Below are 23,674 nucleotides of genomic sequence, written 5' to 3' on the forward strand. Positions count from 1 at the left end.
GAGTAGTTTGTATCCTTTGAAAGTGTTTGAATAGTGAAATGTGCATTACTTGCTTAATTGTACTATTTCAAGTGTTTGTTAAATGTTACTTCCTTGGTAAACCTCACTAAACTTTAACTCAACCGTTTAGTTTGTTTTCCTTATAGGAATTGGTGGTCAGGGTTTGAACGGGGGATCTTAGCAAGTTAGCGTAAAGACTTTTGTGTATGTGCACCCCTTTAATATCCTATTAAGGGTTGAAGCTTTTGTATTAAACTAGGTATTGTGAAAGACTTGAACGGTTGGGTTTTGTCTTATCAGATGTTATCTTTGAAGTTAATGTAAATATTTGTGAGAGTTATCTAACTGGTATCTCTGAAGTTAATGTGACATTAGTGAATCCTGAAGAGAGTTAGGCAGGCAATCCGCTAACTTTTAGGATACGCCCTAGAAGAAGGTGAGTCATCACACTCCTTGAAATTCGTCGAAGTCATCCCATGCCTCTAACATTTTATTTCTTTTAGGCATATGAAATTGACCATCTCCTTCACTTACCATTCCTTTTGAGCATTATTGTCCCGGGTTGTCGCTTGTCCTCTATTGGTATTCAAAGTACCACTTTCATTTCCAGGAGCAATAGCTTCATTTCCCTTTTTTTTTTAGTAAAATAAATTGCTATTATTCATCAAAATAATTATTCATTCCATAATAACTCAGAATCATCACGCAAAGATCACACAATTCCAAGGCTTCTTATAATTCAATAGGCTATGCAATAGCAATTAACGTAGGGTGAATCACTAGAAGGCTTTTTGCAAACGCCTCCATCAGCGTATTTTTCTTACTTACAAATTGCAATACACTCTGGAATTGTTGTGCATCGACCCTGGTATATCAGCCATGTCTCATTTGTTACATTGGACATGGCAATTGCTGGACTAGAAAGCAAACCATAGCAAAGCAATCCCATGAGAATGGATGCTCTAAAGATGATACCCATAGTCATTCTTGCAGTTGTTTGGTACGTGAATGCCAGGCAATAGAGCCCAAGAGGAGAAGAATTGCCTATTGACATTGTAATAGCTTCATTTCCTCCTTCATTACTCGCAGAGACAAATACTGGACTTTCCAAGATCAATGGAGTGGCAGTAGATGCACGTGGCTATAGCATTGAGGGAACCTTGGAGGGGGAGGCTAATCAACATGCCTTTAAATTAAAAAAATATGTTATATTACTGAATAATTGTAGACCTAAAAATCACATACCAAAGTTGTTTGTTAACACTATTGACCCTTGCTAATTCTTATGAGTTATGACAAACCACTACTATGCTTAGCAAAGAAACAAACTCGTAATAAACAACAAGGTAAACCTGACTTTACTAACTATGAATTGAAGACGAAATGGAAACCTTTACTAACTAAGGCTTGACTTTAACAAATACTCCCAAATTAAAGTGTGACTTTATCGCTTTAACAAAGATGCACAAATTAAATCTAAGAGCTGCAAAGTTTGGATATATACATAATGAAAAAATGAATAGCCCAAAATGACATGAATTCCACCTTTCATCAAAATTCTAGTATTTGGTATTGAATATTGATTAGCAATAGCTAGTGTTAATCTCAAATTCATTCGAGTTGTAAATCTCTCCAAAAAACGAAGAAAACAGGTGCCCAACATTACCAACTAAAACTACATTGTTGCTTTTTAAGGACAACAAGCAAAGATTCTTAAGCATTGTGACATGTCAGATTGTTTTGGACAGTGATTATATATACTCAAGAACAATGACAATAGCCCAGCAATGTAAGCTTTTACACAACCATGACTCAAATTCTCAAAAGCTGTCACTGTTTAAATTTCTTTTTCTTCGTCTTCCAAACAAGAAAGCAAGAAGGCAGCGTGAATTATGTGATATTCTCAAGGAAAAAAAAAGTAGCAAGGCAGTTTCATTCATTCACTTGCCCACTCCAGCGGCGTTGCCTCTATTGCGCCAATGTAGGAGTCCAGTGTCCAACAAATTGAGCTATCCTCCTACATTTTCCTAAATTTTTATTACTTCCCCAATCACAAGACAGCAACCCAGCTCTCATCTGTGCTCTGAAATACCTTCACAATTGCAAATCCTAATTTTGGTGTTAGGGTTTTAGGTTTAACAAATTCTCCCTAAATTAGCAAAAATGGATTTGTAATTAACATGTTTCATACACAAGTACAATAGAATTACCTCAAATAATAGCAATGCAACTGATGAAACTTTACATTATCATCTGCAACCTCCACTGCTTCACCTCACTAATTTCGGCTCCTCCTAATATTCATCCCCTTCAGATTGAAGTCAATGCCATTTACCGTTACCGTCTAATGAAGCTTAAGCTCATGGTCGTGGAAGATATCAATCGAGTTAGGGTGGAGCTCTAGTAGGTGATGAGCTTCATCCAATCTCCATGTTGAAGAGGGACTACGGGAGGAAGAAGTTTCTTCAAGACTTCTTATTTTGTGACATTTCTTTTCTTTGGTCCCCAGGGGCGGAGCCAGAAAAAAATCTTAGTGGGGGCACAAATAATACTAAAATTTTTTATCTACTCTTTTTTTAATTTTTTGAGCAAAAAATAAATAAATTCACTAACAAGTACAATTGATATGTATATTCCATGAAAAACGTAAAAAGACAAACTCAAAATTATTAATGTAATAATAATTTTATTTAAAAATTTCTTTTATTGTCATTTTTTGCACCTTCATTATCCTTGGCTTCTTCTTTATTAGATGGCTCTTTTTCCATTGATTTCCTCTTGAAATATCTCTCCATAGCTAAAGAAATTAAAATCAATATATAAGATACTAATCCAATTAAAATATTAAATGTACAATAAAATCTAATAATCTATCCAAGAACTATTTTACAAGTTAAAGTTATTTATTAAATCATTAATCACAACATATCATTACTATATCAAATCACAACTTATTCATTCATTACTATATCAAATCATTAATCAGAATATATGAACATAATCAAGTTAATTAGACAAAAGGATCCATATAAGAATAATTTAAAAGTTAAAATATATGTCAAATGGCCCTCTATTCATCATTACATTAACTCCAAATAAGAAACTAATCAAGGAAAATAAAAAATAAATTATAAATTATAAATCTATAAAATCACCATTTCACAAGTTAAAATATTTATCAAATATCAAATAACCCATTTATTAGTTATTACATTAACTAATCAATTTTCAAATTTCTCTAAAACAGTAATAATCTCATGCTCTAGAAATATATTTGCAAACAAATTTAAAATAATAATAATAATAAGTAATTGTTTAGAACCTGATTTTAATGGTCTCCCAAAATTGGTGAAAAGAGTTGCAAATCAGTGGCACTGTGGCAGACTCAGGTCCCTTTACTTCCTTTGTGCCCCATATCACGTTATTTAATTGGAAAGAAGTCAGCTTCAAGGACTGGTTTCTTGCGGTTGAACTGAAGAAAGCAGGTCTTGGTTTTCAAAAAGCCTACTCCTTTAATGGAACACTGTTTGAAGTAGTCAACAACACCATTTTCATGACAGGAAAACCAGGATCGGACTATTTGATGGGAGAGACCATTTTCAGTGGGGACAACCAAGAGGCAAAAGAGGAAAAGAAAATTGGGGAATGGGGACAAAGGAAGTAAATGATTAATGTTGATTGGATGAAGTAATAAAAAGAAAGAGTAGTTAGTTGGGTGTGGAAGAAGAGGAGTCGTGGGTTATGAAGTGAAATGGGGACCACAGGAGTAAAGGAAACTTGGAGAGTGGGGACCAAAAGTAATGACTGATATAATTGATATCTGGTCCTTAGAGGAGGAAAGTGAATGATATAAATTTTGTGACCCATTCTTTCATATTTTTTTAAAAAAATTCTGGGGGCACCATTAAAATTGTATCAAAATTATAGGAGTATTATAGGAATTTAAGGAGGGCAGTGGGGGCCCGTGCCCCCAGTGCCCCCACTGTAAATCCGCCCCTGTTGGTCCCTAATTCCATTATTTTTTTTTATAGCAAAATGACTCATTCAATCTTCACAAAATTTATAATAAAACTAGATATGGTCATAATTATTTCAAATAAGCAGCCCAAAGAAGTCATTTGAATATTCCTAAAATATTAATTAAATATTTGCACGAATACTCGTTAGAGCTCGTCGAGCTCACAAGCGCATATTATACTTATTTGAGCTCAACTCATAGGCCTAATCAAGTAGTTCGAGATTGGCTCGAGCTCTGTAGTAGTTGACCGAGCTACTCGCGAGCTAGAGTCAAGTTACTCGAATGTATTGTAGCCCTACAAATTACATAAAATTTAGGAAAATTTTAGTTTGCTTCATAGCCTTGCTTTTTTTTTTTTTTCCTTTTCCCTTGAAAATTCTTGAAATAGTCTAGTAGGAATCGAAATCAAAACTCTTTCAAAAACACAATCCAAATGATACACCCTTTATGAAATGACCAAATTCAAGCCTAGATAAATAGAACTAGTAATTGAAGCCAAAGTTGAAATAATTTCAAGGAAACAAAATAAGACAGTCATTTGAAAAAAAATCAAATGAGATGGAACGAACAACCCTAACAATGGATATACAACAAACTTTAAATTTACATGCATTCTACAAAGTGGAAGAGAAAACTTGCTTGTGCTAAATAAAAAGAAAAGGAGATTGTTTGAGACCAAATGCGAAACATAATATATGTTCTAAGTCAAGAAACACAGATTGCAACTACAAGCTACTAACATGTAGATTTAAATGAACAGAATACACCTCTGGGATCATTTTATTTTTTAAAAAAAAAAATTTTGGGGTCAAATAATGCTGACAATTTTATGTCTTCTAAAAGCCACATTTTTTGCCAATCTTAACGCCAAAAATTTGGACGATCTTTTTGAAGGTTCATTCTTGCTTCCAAGTCCATTGTGCCGAGGAATTCTATTTGGATTGGAGACCATTTGGACAAAGGTTTTTAGAATAATACTGTAAAAAATTTTATGATATGATGTGTGAGATTGTAAGACAGTTGAAATAATAAAAACAATAATTAAAAAACATATTTATACTGGAAGTGAAAAAATTATTTGGAAAAAAATTTAAACAGATCCAAAGTGTAAGTCAAACTGTTTGAATGTAACAATTTAAAATTCATAACATCTCTTGTAATCTCACCAAAGTCAAGGAAGGCAAATGTAATTAACCAAAAATAATAGTTGCTTTAATTGTTTTGGTGAAAAAATAAGAGTCTAGGCACCCGTAGAGATGCAATTTAGGTGTTAGATTGTTGAAAAAGTAAGATTAATTAAGAAAAATGTATAAATACTAGGGAGGGTTGTAGTTCTTAGGGTGCATATATACATGATAAATTGGGTAAAATTTAGATGTATTATTAAGTGTTTAATAAGTACCAGTTAGAAAAACCTAGTTAAAAAAATAGTTTTTTTGAAGCGTTTGTTAAAAAAATAGTAATACTCTATTTCCTAAGAATTTGGAGAACTTTGTTTCCATATAGAACTGTCAATAGGGTTGGACTAGCCCAATTCAAACCCATTCAATCCATAAAAAAGCCTGTTGAGTTGCATGTTTAATAGAGGAGGGCAAATTTTGAATCTAAATAATAAGCCTAAATTAAATGTGAGTCGAGATTGGACCTCACAAAACTCAAGGGTGATTAAGGCCCATCCTGTTCATCTGTATAATTGTATATATAACGTATATAATTGCATATTAAATCATTAAAAAAATGCATGTATATATAAATATACATATTATAATATTAAAATATTAAAATTTTGTATAAAAATTTATAAATATTAATATATTATATATGATTATGAAGTAAATTATGAATTTGAATCGAACTTGATATGAGCTCGAAAGCTCAGATTAAATGATGAGTCAAATTTGAACTTTCTAATTTAGGCTCGAGTTCAAAAGTGCATAAGTCTAAAGTCCCGTTTGTTTTTTGAATCGAGTTTGAACTTATTAAAACTACCTATAGAGCCCAATTGACACCCTTATCGCCATGATAGTGAATTTCAAACTAATTACAAACTTTAGTTTGGATTTTTCATGTGCTTTTCTAATTTTAGTTATAAATGAATAAAAAAATTGGCCCTCTAACAAGAAGGGTTAATCACATTTATTTTTCCTGAGATTTGGCCAAGCTATAAACTGAATTCCATAGTTTGAGCAAATACCATCTACCCATTACACTAAATAGATGATTTTGAAAAATGGGTCTAGGATATATTCAAGAAAAACATAAAAACTTTTCCCCATAAAATAGCAATCCAAATAAGGTCCGAAATTTTCAAATATTTCAATGTACAGGATTTGCATATCCTAAAGGACAACAGAGCAAGATAAAGGAAGAAAGGAGTATTTTGGAAAACAAAAAAGGAAATAAACCGAATAAAGAGTGAAAAAGGAATTTCCAACCCAATTCCAAGGAAAATAACCAAACCGAAAATATGAAAACAGAACAATACAGAAGCTTTCTCTGCCTCGCTAACCCTCTGTTCTCCCAATTGCACGACTAATCTTCTTCCACCACCACCACCACCGGTCCGCCACCTTCCTCCCACATAGTTAAGAAGAATCTCCGTCAGTGATTCCACCCTTCGCTTTCATTCTTGGTGTTGCATATGGCTTTTAATTTATTGGGATTTTGAGAGTCCACCAGATGGGAACCAATTGCTACCTTTGGATTTCATAGACTAATTTGTGCTTGGGTAGTCGAGGATTCATGGATTTTGCTTGATTTTGGTGGGTTTTTGATGTGGGAAGTCATGAGGAGCCGCAACAGCAGTTTCAAGGAAGAAGATCTAAAGAAAGAGACATCTCCCTCTTCAGCTTCTTCTGCTGTCGATTCAAGATTCAATCAAACTCTCAGAAGTGTTCACGGGTATGCTGTAACTTGCATATAAAACAGATCCAGCAATGTCTAAAAAGTTTTCTGTCAGAAAATTTAAGGCGCCAACTTTGTGCTATTCAACGCAGCTCTTTTATCATATCTGAGTACCCAGTTAGGAATTATTTGAGAAAATCCAGACGGGTCTCATTCAATTAGAGTTTATAGTGTGTGATCAGTGAGGAAGAGGAAATAGTATCAATTTGTGAAATTTTTCTTCAAGTTTTGAGCTTTGACTTTTTGTGTTTTTTTTTTTTTTTTGAAAATTTCTGCTCATTTAACAGCTATAACTTAGTTGATTTGTTAAATTGGTAGTTAAATAGGTGCAATTTCCGGTTATCTCTGGATGTTTGATATATTTGTATTTGTGGTGAATAGAAATTTGGCAAGTTTTGTGGATGGGAATATTATTAATGTGGGAAAAGGTAGACTAGCTTGCTCCTATTTTCATGATTATTAGTTTTGAATGGTTATTCAATTTGATTGGATTTTATGTTAGTTTTCATTAAGAGTTATTTAATTCTGAAAGAGTAGAACTCTTTTTGCACTTCTCATGTTTAGGATGCAAAATGGTAATGCTACTGCTTAATCGTCAATTTCGATTTTGTTTTTATTATTTCTAGAAAGTTGGTATATCTACCCACTTGGGTTATCCACAAACTCCTAAAATTGTTGAAGAGTCTCTCATTTTCTGGATTTTGAAGTTTCGGGCAGCAATGCTGCTTGCTCTTATCCTATGTATAGGGGAAAGCAATGTCAATCCCTGCTTTGAAAAATTTATAATCTTCAATGATGATGTATGATTTATGTCCCATAGGTTGTACTGCTGCTTTGTTTGGTCTCCAAGATTTGTGATTTTTTTTTTAAATTGAATATGTCAGTGGTTCTAGTTGTTGATTTATACTTCTTAGGTTTGTGATTGCTCTCCAAGGATAAATTATAGCACAAGGTACTTGAATTGGTACTCCATAATTTTGTGGAGTATACCAAGAGAAGTCAAGTTTTTTAAAAAGTTTTGCTACAGTAACCTCAAAAAACTTTTCAAAGTTTTTAAACTATACACTTCAAAATACTCAAAAAAAAACACACTTCAAAAATTTTTTTAAAAACTTCTACAGTAAGTTTTAGACAAACACCCATAAAACTCACCTTCCAAACGGGCCATTAGAGTGCTCAAAGTGCATGAGCGATATGTTTTTCAATTTAAATTTTTTCCCTTTTTTCTGGTAAAGGTTTTACACATAATAACTGGTTCCAGAGGACTTTGGAGCTTTATGGCCATATTTTGAAAAATCATGCTTAACATTCACCATTTAGTAGTTTTAGTAAAAGAAGTAGCCCCTGTGATCCAGGATATACTCGTTAGTAGCCCTTTAATTTAAGGTTTGGTAATGGTAGTCATTGGCATACATATCTTCATTTTGAATCTATGTTGAAATTCATAATGTTGGAGGCTCTATGACAAATATTCAGCTTACAATCTCTTTTTGATCTTTTGTTATGAATTGTGGAGAAATTTTTTGAATGGTCTTTTAATGCCATTTAGGTTGCTGAAAGGGCGCAGTTTTCCTGGTAAGATACTAATCACAAGGAGGACAGATCCACAGGATGACTTAATTCTAAGGTCTCCAGATAGTAACAGGAGTTTATCAGATAATGATACTGGTTCCAGTGAACGAGTGGCTGAATCTAGTCAGGTTTTAGGATAAGCCACTCCTCCCATTGTCTCCTTATGTAGTGGTAATTCTGTAATTTGCTTTGATTAGTAACATGTTCTTATTAAGATTTTCTTTTTGAGTTTAGGATGGACTCCAAAACAGAAGTAATGCAAGTACTACTACATCTTTTAGCAAAATGAAATTGTCAACCTCAAATTCAGAAAATGCATCTAGAGAGGTTCAGAAACCCACGGTGGGTGCTAGAGCTACAGATTCCGCAAGATTGATGAAGTTCACAAAAGAATTGTCTGGGACGACTGTTATTCTAGGTATTAATAATTTTTCTATAATACATCTGAATCATTGTCTTTGCTTGCGATGATAGTATTTAAGAATTTTCCTGGTTTAGATATGGTTGTGTAAGCTGGATAATCATATATTTAATGTTCTTCAATTTTGTATTCATCTTGTTTCTTATTCTTTTTCTCCTGGAGGGAGGAATTAAAGTTCTCTAGTCCCACTTTGGGTGTTTTAGACTGTTTTGCAAGTTTTATGGATATAAGTGTGGCTGGTAGACAAGTGGCCTTAAAGTTTTCAAGTAACTTTTATACTTTGATTTTTCCTTTCTGCGCCTGAGGCTATACATAGGAAGATGACATATTGATGGAAAAATCCCTAGCTGAAACCAGCAGGCGCTACAATAATTAGCGTATTACAAGCTTGCAGTCCAGTACTTGGTGCACAAAAAGTTGTTACTGAACAGTGGTAATTTTATTATATAAATTATGGGGGGAAAACCAGTTGTAGCTGCAGCATATCAGCTGTAAAAAAGCAACATTTTTACAGAATTAAGTAGCTTTGACATAATAAAAGGTTATTGAAGTTGTTTGTTCTGAAAAAGCATTTCTGTTGTTGAGACTGTCATTGAATTGTTTTTCCCCCCTTTTCTGATTGATAATCGGTGATCATATATTTGTAAGATCCTCGCCTGATGATCATATATTTGTAAGATCCCCGCCTGCTGATCATATATTTGTAAGATCCCCGCCTTTGATGAGAGGTGTGAAGAAGAAGCTTTGAGATAACTAGTATAATAGGTGTAAACTGAAAGAATAATTTGGATTTTTGGGAAGCATCATGACAAATCCTTGATTTTCAAGTTGAGGAAGATATTAACTTTGTTCTTGTATGAGAAAGCTAGTTCAGGTCAGTATATACTATATGAAACATAGGTTTCTTTTGGAAAATGATTGTGCAATCAATATGTTATTCTGTTTTGTTATTGATTGAAGAATTCAATTTCAGAATCCTATTGATTTTTTGCCATTCTTATCTTACAGATAACCTGCGTGAACTAGCCTGGAGTGGTGTTCCACAATATTTGCGGCCAAGTGTGTGGAGACTTCTTTTGGTATGCCATTATGCTAAAAACTAGCCTGTCTAAAGTTTTTTGATTCAAATAGCATGGTTGGTAATTTCATGTTAATTATTGCCTCCGTCTATGCTGCATCTGATGGTTCTATTTGACCAGCTGCAATATATCTCAAAAATGGCTGTGACAAAACTTTGGCCTATATGTTTTTACAGGCAGGAAAATAGAAATTAAAGAATACTATGGTTACAGAAGATTGTGTCTCGGAAATGCACTGCAAAAGTTTTGGGAGTTTTGTTTAGTTAAGATACTTTTCATCACTGTAGTCTTTCCTGTAGATAATACTGGCCCTTTTTATCTTTACATTTCTGCACTTGTTTACTTTAACTCATATGAGACTAAAAAGGTTTGAGATAACACAGAAAATATGATGAAGGAGACATTGGAGGTTGGTAGAAAGAACAAAATAGTTGTCCTTTCTGTTTCGCTTGGGAATTGTGTTGATTATTTTTCATGTAGTAGATTATCTAAAATTCTGTGGTGCTTTTTTTCATATAATCTTTGAAAGTCTCTCTTGGAGTTGTTTGGCGTTTTGGTAGTGAGAGTTGGCTGTGTTTTCTTCTCTGTTAAGAACTTAAGATGGATGTCTATCCATTTTGTCGTGAATTTGATTATTTACATAGATGTCTAGTTTTTTCAGATGGAACTTCGAAATTTTCCCATTATGTTTATCTGTGAAACCTCTGTCTCTCGGTAGATGTAAGGTGCTTTACAAAAGGTGTTGATTTGAACTTTTGTGCTTCTTGTTTAATAACGAAACTTTCTGTTGATGCTGTATATTATTTAGGTTATTATCTAGGTTCTTTTATTGTTCTGTATATATAATATTAGTGCCTTTTGAAGCTTCGTTTTCGCATCTCATTTTCTATGCTGGTCTTCTGCCACTCAATTTTCAAGAAAAACTTCTTAGCCTTTTCCACAATTAATGCAGGAGTGAAAAAAGGAAAAAGATGAAGTTTAGTCTAGCTAATTTAAGTTGATTTGTAACTTGTGTACTGCAAAGACTAGTTTATCTTCATAAATTCTGTTCAGCTATTTCCTGGCTTGCATATTCGCATTGATTAATTAAAGAAATTTAGAATATCTAGCTGGAAAGATTGTTGTTGCTTTTTGAAATTTAAATAATGAACTGACAACAGGGATATGCACCCCCTAATTCAGATAGAAGGGAGGGAGTTTTGAGGAGAAAGCGCCTGGAGTATCTTGATTGTGTTGCTCAGTATTATGATGTTCAAGACACTGAGCGTACAGATGAAGAGATTAACATGCTCCGGCAGGTTTATTAGAGGCTATTCCTCTTGGTTATTATCTCCTGACAATGTATTGGCAGCCTTGTGTAACCACATATTCATATGTTCCAATTATTCTTTTCAGATTGCTGTTGATTGTCCAAGAACTGTACCTGATGTCTCTTTTTTTCAACAACCTGAAGTTCAGAAATCTTTGGAGCGCATACTTTATATATGGTTAGTTACCTTTTATGCTGATAGACATATGATAGTAATCCTTCTGAACTGGTTGAATTGGTCAATGTCATATACAGTGGTGGAGCAGGAAATAATTGCTAGTTTCTGTCTTTCCTAAAAGTAGGTACTCCCTCTGGCCCATTTTATAGGTCTTGGTTTCTATTTTGGTTTGGCTCAAAATTGTAGTCATGGTCTAAAAATAGAAATAAATAGTGCCCAACTTTCCTGTAGTGCCCTTCCTACAATATTCAGGGGAAAACATTTAAGTCATGTTCTATTGGGCCTTTTTCAAAATTTCAAACTGAACTAATAAAAAGTTGAATATTAATTTAGTGGCAATAATGGAAAAAGTTGCTTTAACAGCTCATGTATTATAGTCAAATTTTACTTTTCTTAAACTGTTTGCAAAGTTGATCGTGACATATGAAATTGGATGGATGGAGTGCACAACAACAATATACACATAAAAAAGTGCTGCATCTTTTTCGTGTAATATAATATATATTCACATGATAACACAACTTAATTGGGGCAGTGGAGGCACGCGCCCCCATTACCCCCTTTGTAGATCCACCTTTGGTCATACAGATCTTCTAAGTGATCCAGGAGATGCTTGCACTGGACTGTGTAAATGTAGCAAAAAGAAAGATTGGGAACTTATTTGACATTATTTATCAATCAGAGCCTTTTGGAATTTTTAAATTTTTACATACTGTAGTTTCCACAAATTCCTTTTACTAGTTGCGTCTCTAGGAAGTAGGCCATCCACTGTGTATTTCTTTTTCCTTTTGATTGCCAGGTTTGTGTAATGACTACCAGAAAAAATATTTTCAGAAGGTTTTGATGGATAGATATGTGTCTCTTATATCTCACTGAATAGGATATGTATGAAGTTAAATATGGTACATGCTAGGGAGAAAACATTATGTTAAACTACCATGGAAAACCAGGGCTGAGAACTCTTCATTTCACTGGTTATCAATAGTTGGCAAGAGGTGGAAATAAAGATGGAAAAGAACATCTTGATCAGATTAAGAGAATTTCAGGGGAAGAAAGGACCAGGCATGAATACAGTGGAGAAATCTTTTAAATTTGAAAATTACTACAAGCTATTTTTCTACTTCTATAGGCATTCATTTTTCTTACTCTTGGAGATGGATGGAAGATTTGAATGAGTCTGTCCTGTTAACTTTGAGGACAATTTACTTGATCCATTTTAGAATTTAGCTAGAAAATTAGGCCAATTGGAGGTCTTGAAATTTGAATTTGGAAATGTTAGAAAAACTTTGAAACCTCTATAACTCTTGGGCACGTTTTGCAAGTGTTCTCTGATGATAAGTTGTTACGCTGGTAAGGCATTCCATTCAATTAACCATCTGTGGTATTATAAGGAGCTGCTGTAAGCATTCCTATTATAAATGTAACTGCCGAGCTCAATGAGAATGATCTTTTGGATGCATTAGACTGATATTCATAATATAATGTTTGTTACGTTGCTTATATGCAGTTTCGCATTTGTTGTTTGCTTATTTCAGCAATTTTCTCTCACAGAAAACTTAAATGACCAGTAGACTAATCTCTTTATAAAGTTCTGTTCTTTCAACAATCTAGAGTTCTATATGGCCCATTATGCTCTTAAAAGTGTGAACATTTAGGTTGCCTTTGAGAAAACTGAAATCTGAAATTCAAAATCTGAATCCGTTAAGTTACTGAATTGTTAAGTATTGAATCCATATAACTTGTTATATGAACCTGAACACTGAATACATAGTGTAGTATGTCTATTATTTGATGATTATAGACAACTGAATACCCTTTTTCTTGGTAAGTGGGAGGTCTTGAACCCAAGACTTACCACCCAACCCAATCCTTTCCCCCCCTCTTTCCCCACCGCCCCCCCCCCCCCAAACCAAAAACAAAAACAAACATCCCCCAATTATGAAAAGCTCCTAAAGTTGCCTTAAGAAATTTTAAAATTTTTAATTTTATCTTATATTTGCACTTCCTGAAATTTTCAAATTTCCTTTCTCCCATTATGTTACCCCCCCTAAATTTATAAAGTAATTGCCTTTGTAGCTTATTTTAAACATGAATACATCCAAATTAAAAGTATTTTCTCTCGTTTTTCTAATAGTAATTTATTTTTCTTTTTCCGACCTAAAAAATGAAAATAAAGCATTAATAGAAAACAAACGAACAATCTTTAAACTTTTGGTACATACAAATGAATAAATGATCTTCATTTAAACTCCTTTTACAAGAACTATAGTTGTCTAGTGTATAAAGATATTAAATGTATCATTACTTCAACATTATTCTTGTAATTGAAACTCTTAATACTGTTGAAAAGATGATGCAACTATCATATGATCTATACAATTATTTATGATATAAGAAAGTTTTTGCCTTTTGTGATACGATGTATATTGACATAATTGTGCCCCCCTAACCTTGGGGTCCTCGATCTGCCACTGATTACACACACACACTTATATATACACACACATACATATACCACACCTATACACGCATTAATTTCATTTAAAATAAGAATTAATTATTTAAAAGATAAAAAAGAATGAACCACAAAATTATAAAAAAGAAGAAACTCCTCTTCTATTATTGGAAATAATGTCTGCTGAAAAGGAAAAGGAGAAGGAGGCTAGAAGGAAGAGAGGCAGGAAGACAAGAGAGATGCCAGATGACGAACAAGAAGGGGAGGAAGTAATTTTGTCTTTTTTGGGTTATTTTGCCATTAAAAATGTATTTAAATCCTAACATCTGAGCGTATTTTGTATTAACTGACAAGTGAACGTCTTATCACTTATTTTTTGAAGTAATTTTTGCCTAGGCAATGCGGAGGCACTTAATTAAGATGTTATATTTTTAGTTATCAAACAGGTCTGAACATGTTAACGTTGGAACACATTAAGTGTTGAATTGGGTTATCTAACAGGGCCTTAGTTATTCTGTTAGTTTTGGTCATGAATCGGAGGCAAGAAAGCAGATTGTGTTTATGCTGGAGCTTTCATCAGAATTGCTGTCCAATCTAAAGAAGAAATGTAAAATGGATACTACTAGGTTCCTGTGCTGCAATACCCTACTATTTCTCTGGCCTAGAAGTGATCTACTACCACCTTGGCCTCTTTCTCCTCTCCTTGCTTCCCTCTTCTTGTCTCCTCTGTTCCTATACAACCAGCAATAGAACAGCAAGTTGAGACAAGGCCTTACATAAAAAGTGCCATTTACCAGTCCTAACAGTACATCGTCCTTTTCTTCTCTCTTCTTTCAAAATCTTGGACACCCAATCCCCTTCCAAGAAACATCTCCACCACTATGACCCTTCCTACCACTCCCCCCCTTCACAGCTCAACTATTGCACTTACAAAACTGAAAGCACATTAGCTTCAGGGGAACTGTTGCACTCCTTGCACTGCTAATACTTTGAGACTTCACTAACTTGGAACCAAAGTCTTTCAACCAGTTAGTCAAATCCTTTTTTGACCTCCTTTGAGAAAATGCATATCATGCTCAAGGTAAATGGGCAGGTAGAATTAGGTACATTAATGGATGTTTTAATCTTTTTTATGTGCTGCAAAGAATTTGAATTTATCTTGAGTTTGTGCACTTGAAGCTTGGTTGCAAGATTGTAAATTATAGTTTAATCAGGTAAATTCTACTTGTTAAAGTTCAGCAACTTACTGGAGAATGACACATACTACTGAAGAGAACCCTTATACACAAAAATATCCTATTTCTAATTGATTTTTGTCGTTAGCAATTAGAAAAGTACCAATGACATTTTAATTCAGTTCAGACTCAACCAGAACAAAAACTTTAGCTAAGTCCACAGTTCCCCAATTTGTCAGTATCACAGACCGAGAATGGCAATGAGGCAGAGGGAAAGAAAGAGGGGCTTCCGGAAGGAGGAGATTTTTCTCTCAATAGTTTATATCAATAAACAGATAAAAGCCATAATGGTGCTATTTGTAGTTTTACATGAGTAATTGCTGCATGATTTTCCTGTAAATTTCCAAATCAACCTTGGTTTTCATGTTTTATTATGGAAAAATTTAAATATTTTCCATTTTCAGGGCTATTCGGCATCCTGCAAGTGGATATGTTCAAGGAATAAACGATCTGGCAACCCCCTTTTTAGTAGTATTCTTGTCAGAACATTTAGAAGGCAGTGTTGAGAATTGGTCAATTGCAGATCTGTCTCCAGATCAAATATCTAATGTTGAGGCTGACTGTTATTGGTGTCTATCAAAGTTACTTGATGGTATGCAAGACCATTACACATTTGCTCAACCAGGAATTCAGCTGCTGGTGTTTAAGCTGAAGGAATTGGTTAGACGGATTGATGGTATACCCTGTTACTATCTGTTAATTCTAAAGCTTGGAATCATCTAATAATCTTATGTATGAGAAGATCTAATTTGCATGTGGGTCTTTTGTTTTATTTGAACAGTATGGTTATCGTTCTTATAAAACTAAAAATAAAAAAAATAAAAATTGAAGGCAACTGTTATCTTGCAACTGCACTACTTGCCATATTCAAAAATCAATTTGTTCATAAGAGCCTTTAGAAGCCATGGGGTAATAAATAAACTTTTTGTATGGGACCATGTGTGTTCATTGTTTATGGCCACAAGGTTTTTGATTTTAATCTTTGTGGTCCTATTTTTGGTACTTTGCTTGTGTATACAAGTAGTGGATCTAGGAGGTTCTGGGTTTATGTTTATCCTACAACTCTATCACAAGTGGTTCAATTGCGTCAACAGTTCCTTTTTGGTATTTCTTGGTCGTGTTTATTCGGCATTCTTTTGGCTAAGAGCTCTTTCATTTGCTTCGGAAGTATTTTTCGCTTTTTGGGTACATGTTGGTGCTGAAGAAATTCAAGAAACATAAGTCTATAAATGATCTTGCAACCTGAAAGATTATGTCTGAATCCTATTACGCTCATTTTCATCTACTGCTTTTCTGTACCGTTGATTCAGAACCTGTATCAACACACATGGAGAATCAAGGGCTTGAGTTTCTTCAATTTGCATTCCGCTGGGTCAACTGTCTTCTAATACGTGAGGTTTGTATTTTTTCCTGTGTCAAGAGTTAATTTTGTTTATTTATTTGTAAATGTAATGAATGTGGTTGCCCACTCCTGGGTAATTATGAGGGATTTCAATCAGCGTCTTTGCTTCTACAGATCCCTTTCCATCTTGTTACCCGCTTGTGGGATACGTATCTTGCAGAAGGAGATGCATTGCCTGAATTTTTAGTGTACATATTCGCCAGTTTCCTGTTAACAGTAAGATATAATCTCTCTTTAAGCCTGTTAAGTTCTTGATTAAATATCTTGTAGTGAGAACAGGAGATTAGCAGTGGTATGGTAATTGTGCTTTTTGGAGAGGGTATTTCTTTTTGGCTCAAGTCATTCATGTTAACTATCTTCATCCATTTGGTTATTCTTGAACTAATCTGCTCTGCAACAATTAAAACATGAGAATAACACACAGTATTTACTTGTATAATCATACAAAAGAACACACTTGATTGTGCTGGTATCTTTGTAACCACTCTTGTATGAAGGTATCACATAAAGGTTAAATTTCTCCTGGACTAAAATTCTGGATCTTAAAATACCATGTGAATCTTCATAGGACACTGATGGTTATAGAAATCATGATCGAGGTACTGAATAACTTGTCTCATGGGTGAAAATCCTTATCTGTACTTCTGAATTAGCACTCATCTCTCTTTGCAACTCACTGTGCACACCTGTGTGTTCTCACGTGGATTTTCTTTTTGCCATATTTTTGTCATCTCTGTACAAAATTCTGATCATGTTTCGTTAGATAATTCATTCAGAGATTTACTTGGAGCAACCATAAATACTAAGGACACAGACGTCTCATCTTTCTGTATTTAATGCTACTATCTTCATCTTTGAATATGCGACTTGTTTTCAGTGGTCCGATAAGCTTCAGAAGCTTGAATTCCAAGATATGGTTATGTTTCTTCAACACCTTCCAACCAATAACTGGAGTCATTTGGAGCTGGAGATGGTTCTTTCCCAAGCTTACATGTGGCACACTATGTTTAAAAGGTCTCCCAGCCACTTGGTTAGCTGAAGACGGAACAACATGATTCCCAGCTGGTCATCTTCCTGAATGTGTTGTTTTTATTTTCTTTTCACAACCTATACATCTGATCAGCGCTGATCTTTACCTATTAAATCAGTTGGCTGAATTTTGTTTGTTGGCATCTGTTTTCTCAACAAAAAGCTGATCATATTCTGTTTTTGTAATAACCTTGTCTCTAACTGATTTTTATGTACATCTTTGATAATAGAAAGTAAGGATTTGCAGGAAAGTAAAGTTTAGTCTCTAATTTGTTACACTCTGGTTGTTTTTGTAATTTTTTGTTTGTCACAATGCGTAAACATAAGTTCGAATATAATGGGATCCAGAACATTTGAAAATTTATTTCTTAGTTCCAGAGAGTTGCCTCTGATTGTCTTGGTTCCTGAGGCAGCTGCTATGGCACAAAATGTTTCTTATACCAGCAAAAGTCGATGAGTTGAAGGTATTGTCTGTTTCTCACTTTGCTCCCTCCATTTGTACCATTCTTTAGTCCGATATCAATGCCACAGGTATATTCAGAAGTTAGAAAATGCACATGTTTAAGTGCCTGTTTATTGAAAAATTGTCTCCAGTGTCCGTTGTCAGAGTTGATCAACCATTATGTCAGGACTTGCTTCCAAGAGTCCTAATATTCGGACGAAAGAATGTGGCATTGATGCTTCCTATATCTGTGACCACCATTTCTGAATTTCTAGGAGTCCCAAATCCAATATAAGAGTGATCCTTGTTTCTTGCCACAGCCAGGGAAATTTTAACAATGTCGTAGAGATTATTGGAGACAGGTGCAGGCAATAAACCATATTTTATCAGTCTCCATCCTGTCGTTTAACAGCTTTGGGAACAATAACCCTTCCTCAATGCTTTCGTATTTATGTTCTGCGCTTAAATTGGAAAGATTTCATTCTGGGGAGTAGTGACTTCCTCTTTTTTTTTAAAAAAAAAAATTTTTTTTTGTCCAAGCAGGGGAGGATTAAAACTTAAGAAACCAGGAGGGGTAGGGGGATTTGAACTTAGGACGTATAATTCTAGAGAGTACTAATTAATTAACGTCTGTGTACTTTGTGAATATCAAATCCTCGTACCCCAAACATTCTTACAAGCATTGAGAACGAGGCTGAGATGATGTTCCAATGCAAAGCCATTTCAGCGTTAGAGAAATGTCACCTAAACTTGTATGCTTAACATAGAATTGCAGTAATACAAAATAAGTGAAAGTTCAGCTGTCAAGAAGGTTGTCAAACTTTGCATAAGTGGATAGGACTTGTTACACGAGATCATTAGCTTTGTCCATCATTTTTAGGGATTCTTCTGAAAAAGAAGAAGAACATGCATAAGCTGGTCCTGTGCCCATGGAAATTATGGAATGTGTTGGATTTTCTTTACTAATATAAAAGCTAAAAGTTTAGAGCTGCTTATGAGTTCTGACCGCCTAAAAAAATTTATAAAGAAACTTACAAAAATTGATTTGCATGTTTTGTGAGAAGTTTTCTATCCATTTTATATTTTTCTATTTTTAATCAAGTGAGAAGCTTGTTCTAAGAAAGTCTTAATTGTTGAATGAACCTTCCAGAGAATGAAATAGTTTCAAAGAGTCTCGATGCAATTCACCAATAACAGGAAAAATGTTCAAAATTAAAATTTATGGACTAATTAAAAAGCTAAATTCTAATGATAGAGGGCGGCAATATTTAAAAGCAAGGACTAAATAGCCAATGTTTAATAGTGCCAAAATCGTAAAAATATCTCTCTCACCAAGTCTAGAGCTCTTACCAATTAACTAACCCCAAACAAACAGAAAAGATCATGGCAAGAGTTGCTATACTTTCAATAAACAACACAAAACTGTAGCTATCATTTTCAAGAAAGACGTCCAAAATGAAAAGTCATTATATCAATGGATTGAGATCATTTGCAAGCGTTTGAATGCTTATGATTTCACCACACACTATTGTATACGGCCACCTTACATCTATGTTTTCTTACATGTATTTTGTCCGGAATCATGATATAGTTAAGGCTCTGTAAATATCAAATTTAATTGCATGAAGCAATACAGAGAGATGGCCATTTCTTACCATTTAATCTTTCTTATTTTGTTGCCCTTTTTATTAGGGATAATATCAGAAACCTCCCTTAAGGTTTCGTCTAAAATCACCTGGGACCTCTGAGCGTTTTGAAATATTACTTACCTCCCCTAGTAAATATAAAAGACTATATTGGCCCTAACTTGATACATAATTCAGATATCAAATAAATGGATGTCAAAAATTTAAGAAAAAGAAACAAAAGTCACTTTTTTCTCTTTCCTTTTTTTCCATCATTCTCTCTTACTCATTTTTTTGGATGACTATGCAATATTTTATTTGTAAATTATAATAAATTGAATTTTATTTATGTTTTATTTTTGTAATTGTAATAAAGTGGGGTATGATTTATTTACTTATTTTGAGTTGATTTTTATAATGATTGGTACAATTTAATAGTTTGGGCATTGAGAAGATGTTGAAAAGAAAATAGTTCATAAGAAATCAACTTTGAGTATATAGGGTTAGATTGGTACAAGTGTGTTTCTTTTCAAATATCTTTTTTATTTTAAAATTTATATTTTTATGGGGTATAACACTATGATGTGGTAGTACTACAAGAGATTGTTTTTTAAGTGATGGTTTTCTTGAAATAAACAAAGTGATTTAGAAATATTTTTATTTAGCAATTGAAAGGGTAGTTTAGGGGTTTTTAAAAAGTAAGAAAGGTAAGTGATTTTTTAAAACTTTAAGAGTGCCATGTGATATTAAGAGAAACCTTAGAGGAGGTTTATGATATTATCCCTTTTTATTATGTACTTCTCAACTTACCATAGTATTATGAGTTGATCCAATTGAGGGATTTGTTGAACTCCCATTTTTTTTTCACTTAGGGGCATCCATTCTTTCGGTCAGACTAATCCCTTAAGATTATGTAGAGCCTTGCCCAAGGATATACAACGAGGCAATACATAGGAGCGATCATGAACCTGGTAATTACTAGACTATAGAACCGGTCGGAGTACCGGGCTTTTGAACTCCCATTCAAGACATCCTTTTATCACATTCGGAAACCATATGACCTCCCTGTAGACCAAAGATACAGCTTCTTAGATGGACTCCATAAACTTTGGGTTTACTCCACAGATAAACCCTTTGTCTCGGAATAATCCCACGATGCCACGTACGGAAATTATGATCAACGTAAATTCCTCGTTTGCATTTTTTTTGTTATAGTTAATTTCTTATTCACTACTTCGGGTTTTGATTCTTAGTGCTTTACATATTTATTGTTTCTGTTTTAATGTGGTAACGATTCTTATGAAAGTTTACAGATGATCTTTTTCTATCTTAACTTTTGTTCATGATTAAAGAAATTTCTCTTCATTTTTTTTCAGCCAAAATTTTATGTATCTTCTTCTGTGGCACAGCATGTGGTAATTATAATCTTCTACTGTTGTTTCTGTGGAAACAAGAATTCTATGTGATAAAGGACTATCTCTGATACTCAAGAAAACCTATACCAGTTATTTCTTCTTTTGTCTCTCTCTTTTGTTTCCATTTTCTAAGTACTTATTTTCTTGTTCAATACCAAAATTTAATACAGAACGAAAAAGTGAAAATAATTGTTATTCAAAATATTCATACGATGGCTCACTTTCGCAATCTGGGTATAATGGGCTTGTTATTGGCTAATTATTTACCTGATTAAAGATTTTAATTTTGAATAATCAAATTTTTAACCCTCATTTGCTTCCGTATTTAAATTATTGATTTTTTAACAATAAAAAAAGTAAATCCAACAATTTACCAAACAGTAACTTTTGTTAATTCTCATTATTCTCTACAATCACATGTTGTAGTTAATTAGATCTTGCAAAATCTAGAGCAACCGAGAAAAAGCTGATCATTGTACTTATAGTTATTTAATTTAATACCCTCTTTTGTATCCTATCAAATTATTTGCTGGGTCTCTCTTGTTGTTTGCCATGTAATCCAGAATTTATTGCAAACTATGCAATTTACAAGTGTAAGGTCCGTTTGTTTCAGTGCAAAATTTTTTCCCAAGGAAAATATTTTCAGTGAAAATCATCTTCATATGAAAAAAATTATTTCCCTTCATTTTCAGGTGTTTGGTGCACTTTTGAAAAATAGTCCTTGAAGACAAAAACCCACAAAGAATGTTCCCCTCAAAGATTCGTCAGTTTCCTTCCGCCGACGACTAGAACTCCCATCCACACCTATATCAATTCTTCACCCCAATCCAAATACTTCAAATTCCAAAAAATTAGATCATGATCAGGAAATCCATAGTTTTGCAAACCCATTACCATTACAGATCATACCAATTACCTAATCGTTATGTCAATGGAAATTGCATAAAAAATGAGATCCTTATCATTGATAGAGTTCTATCAGATGAAACACTTTACTGATGCTTACAAACAGTACTAAGAAAGATAAGGAAGATGGGGAGGCGTCTTTGTGGCGGTGGTGGGGGAGGTGGCTGTGGGTCTAGGTTAGGCACAATAGATAATTTTCAATCATGATCTGAAAATTTTCGGTTTAGTAAAGGATCATGAGACTGATGAACTCTCAAATTTTTTCTTGTTAAAGGGATCGTGAGGTTGATGAGCTCTAAGAGTTTACTGGAAAATAACTTCAGTACAACAAATCATTTACTCTTGATAGCGTAAAAGATTTTCCAGGGGAAAAAATTTTTCCAATCTTTTTGGCTGCCAAACACCAGAATTTCCTGAAAATATTTTCTGGAAAATATTTTCAGTCCAAACAAACAGGCCCTAAGTCCGCCTTGAAGTCATAGCTCGGGTTCAATTAGCTCACTAAACACTTCTATTGACGAAGGAATAACTGTATTATACTAAGGCTTGCCACGACCAAGTATTAAAAGTCAAATAAAACAGGATTCTTGTCTTTTAGCCATTTCTCCTATCAACTAGCACACTTATTGAGGTAACAAATTTTGAGCTTACTAAATACTTGATTCTTACTTCATAGGGCTATAATTAGTCTTCGGGAGTTTGGCAATTTGAAGGATATGGATTTGTTCCAAATGGAACTTCTGGTGTGTGCATTATACTCATCATATGAATAAACATTCATATTTATTTCATCCTGAAATTAGATACTTTCCCAAAATAGTTTCTTAGTTATTAAAAATTAATGTATTAATGAGTATCCAATAAACGCTTATTAGCTAGACCCAAAGAAAAAAAACATAAGAAAGTAGTAGCATCTGTACCAAAACGAATTTGGAGCCTTACTTCTTTGGTCATAGCAAGTCGTTGTAAAAGTGCATGTGATCTAGCCCTATTAATGGGTCTGGGTCACTCGAGTCTGGTTGATTCAGCTCATAAAAAAGTCCAATAAACCATATATTTAATCGGGTCGGGTAAAAATTGGATCCAAATAAAAGGCTCGAGTTAATGTGAGTCAAACTTGGACTTCAAGACTTAAACTCAATTAAGATCCAACCCATTTATATGTATATATAATTGCATATTAAATGATATATATATTTATATAATTGTACATATTAGAACATTAAAATAGTAATAATTCCTATACAAATTTATAATAATTAATAGGTATTAAATAGATTATATATAATTATACAGTTAATTATGAGCTTGGATCGAGCACAAAGCTCATATTAAATGATGAGCCAAAATGAGCCTTTTTAACTTAGGCCCAAGTTTAAAAGCTCGAAAACACTATTTATTTTTAATTTGAGTTTGAGCTTCTAAAAATTCGGACCATAAAAGTGGATGCCACCTTAATTTTGTTAGGTGTTGAGCCTCCTTTGCATGATGGTAGGCAATTGCCCCTCTTAAATTAAAAAAATTAGGGAATATGTTAAAAAAGGTTTTAACAATTTATTTCAGAATAAATTTCACTTGTCTGGCACCTGATGTGGCCCAAATTGAAGCTACATGATCGAGAAAATAATTTCTAAAGTTTGAATTTTACAGTCTAGAATTTGGATCGGCCTATGTTATCTTCGTC

The 23,674-nt window shown here is 33.7% G+C and overlaps 1 protein-coding gene and 1 long non-coding RNA gene across 4 annotated transcripts; one reads left to right on the forward strand and one right to left on the reverse strand.

Annotated features, from left to right (window-relative positions):
* Positions 1-1,735: 1,735 nt before the first annotated feature.
* Positions 1,736-3,762, reverse strand: LOC113720834 (uncharacterized). 3 transcript variants are annotated; one of them, XR_011841711.1, is made up of 3 exons: positions 3,323-3,762; positions 2,211-2,797; positions 1,736-2,109 (listed from the first exon to the last, which is right to left on the reverse strand). It is a non-coding gene; the product is annotated as an uncharacterized lncRNA (long non-coding RNA). The 3 variants fall into 3 exon arrangements; XR_011841712.1 differs by having other exon boundaries at positions 2,211-2,496; positions 3,323-3,736; XR_003455540.2 differs by lacking the exon at positions 3,323-3,762 and having other exon boundaries at positions 2,211-3,310.
* A 2,709-nt stretch (positions 3,763-6,471) lies between these two features.
* On the forward strand, positions 6,472-17,878 carry LOC113720833 (uncharacterized). The gene is made up of 10 exons (XM_072082663.1): positions 6,472-6,919; positions 8,472-8,622; positions 8,729-8,912; positions 9,924-9,994; positions 11,155-11,292; positions 11,390-11,481; positions 15,576-15,847; positions 16,482-16,567; positions 16,688-16,789; positions 17,451-17,878. The coding sequence occupies exons 1-10, from the start codon at positions 6,792-6,794 to the stop codon at positions 17,610-17,612; spliced, it is 1,386 nt and encodes a 461-aa protein (XP_071938764.1). The 5' UTR covers positions 6,472-6,791; the 3' UTR covers positions 17,613-17,878.
* Positions 17,879-23,674: the final 5,796 nt, after the last annotated feature.

The sequence above is a fragment of the Coffea arabica genome, chromosome 3c (assembly GCF_036785885.1).
Source record: "Coffea arabica cultivar ET-39 chromosome 3c, Coffea Arabica ET-39 HiFi, whole genome shotgun sequence".
Taxonomy (NCBI): Eukaryota; Viridiplantae; Streptophyta; class Magnoliopsida; order Gentianales; family Rubiaceae; genus Coffea; species Coffea arabica.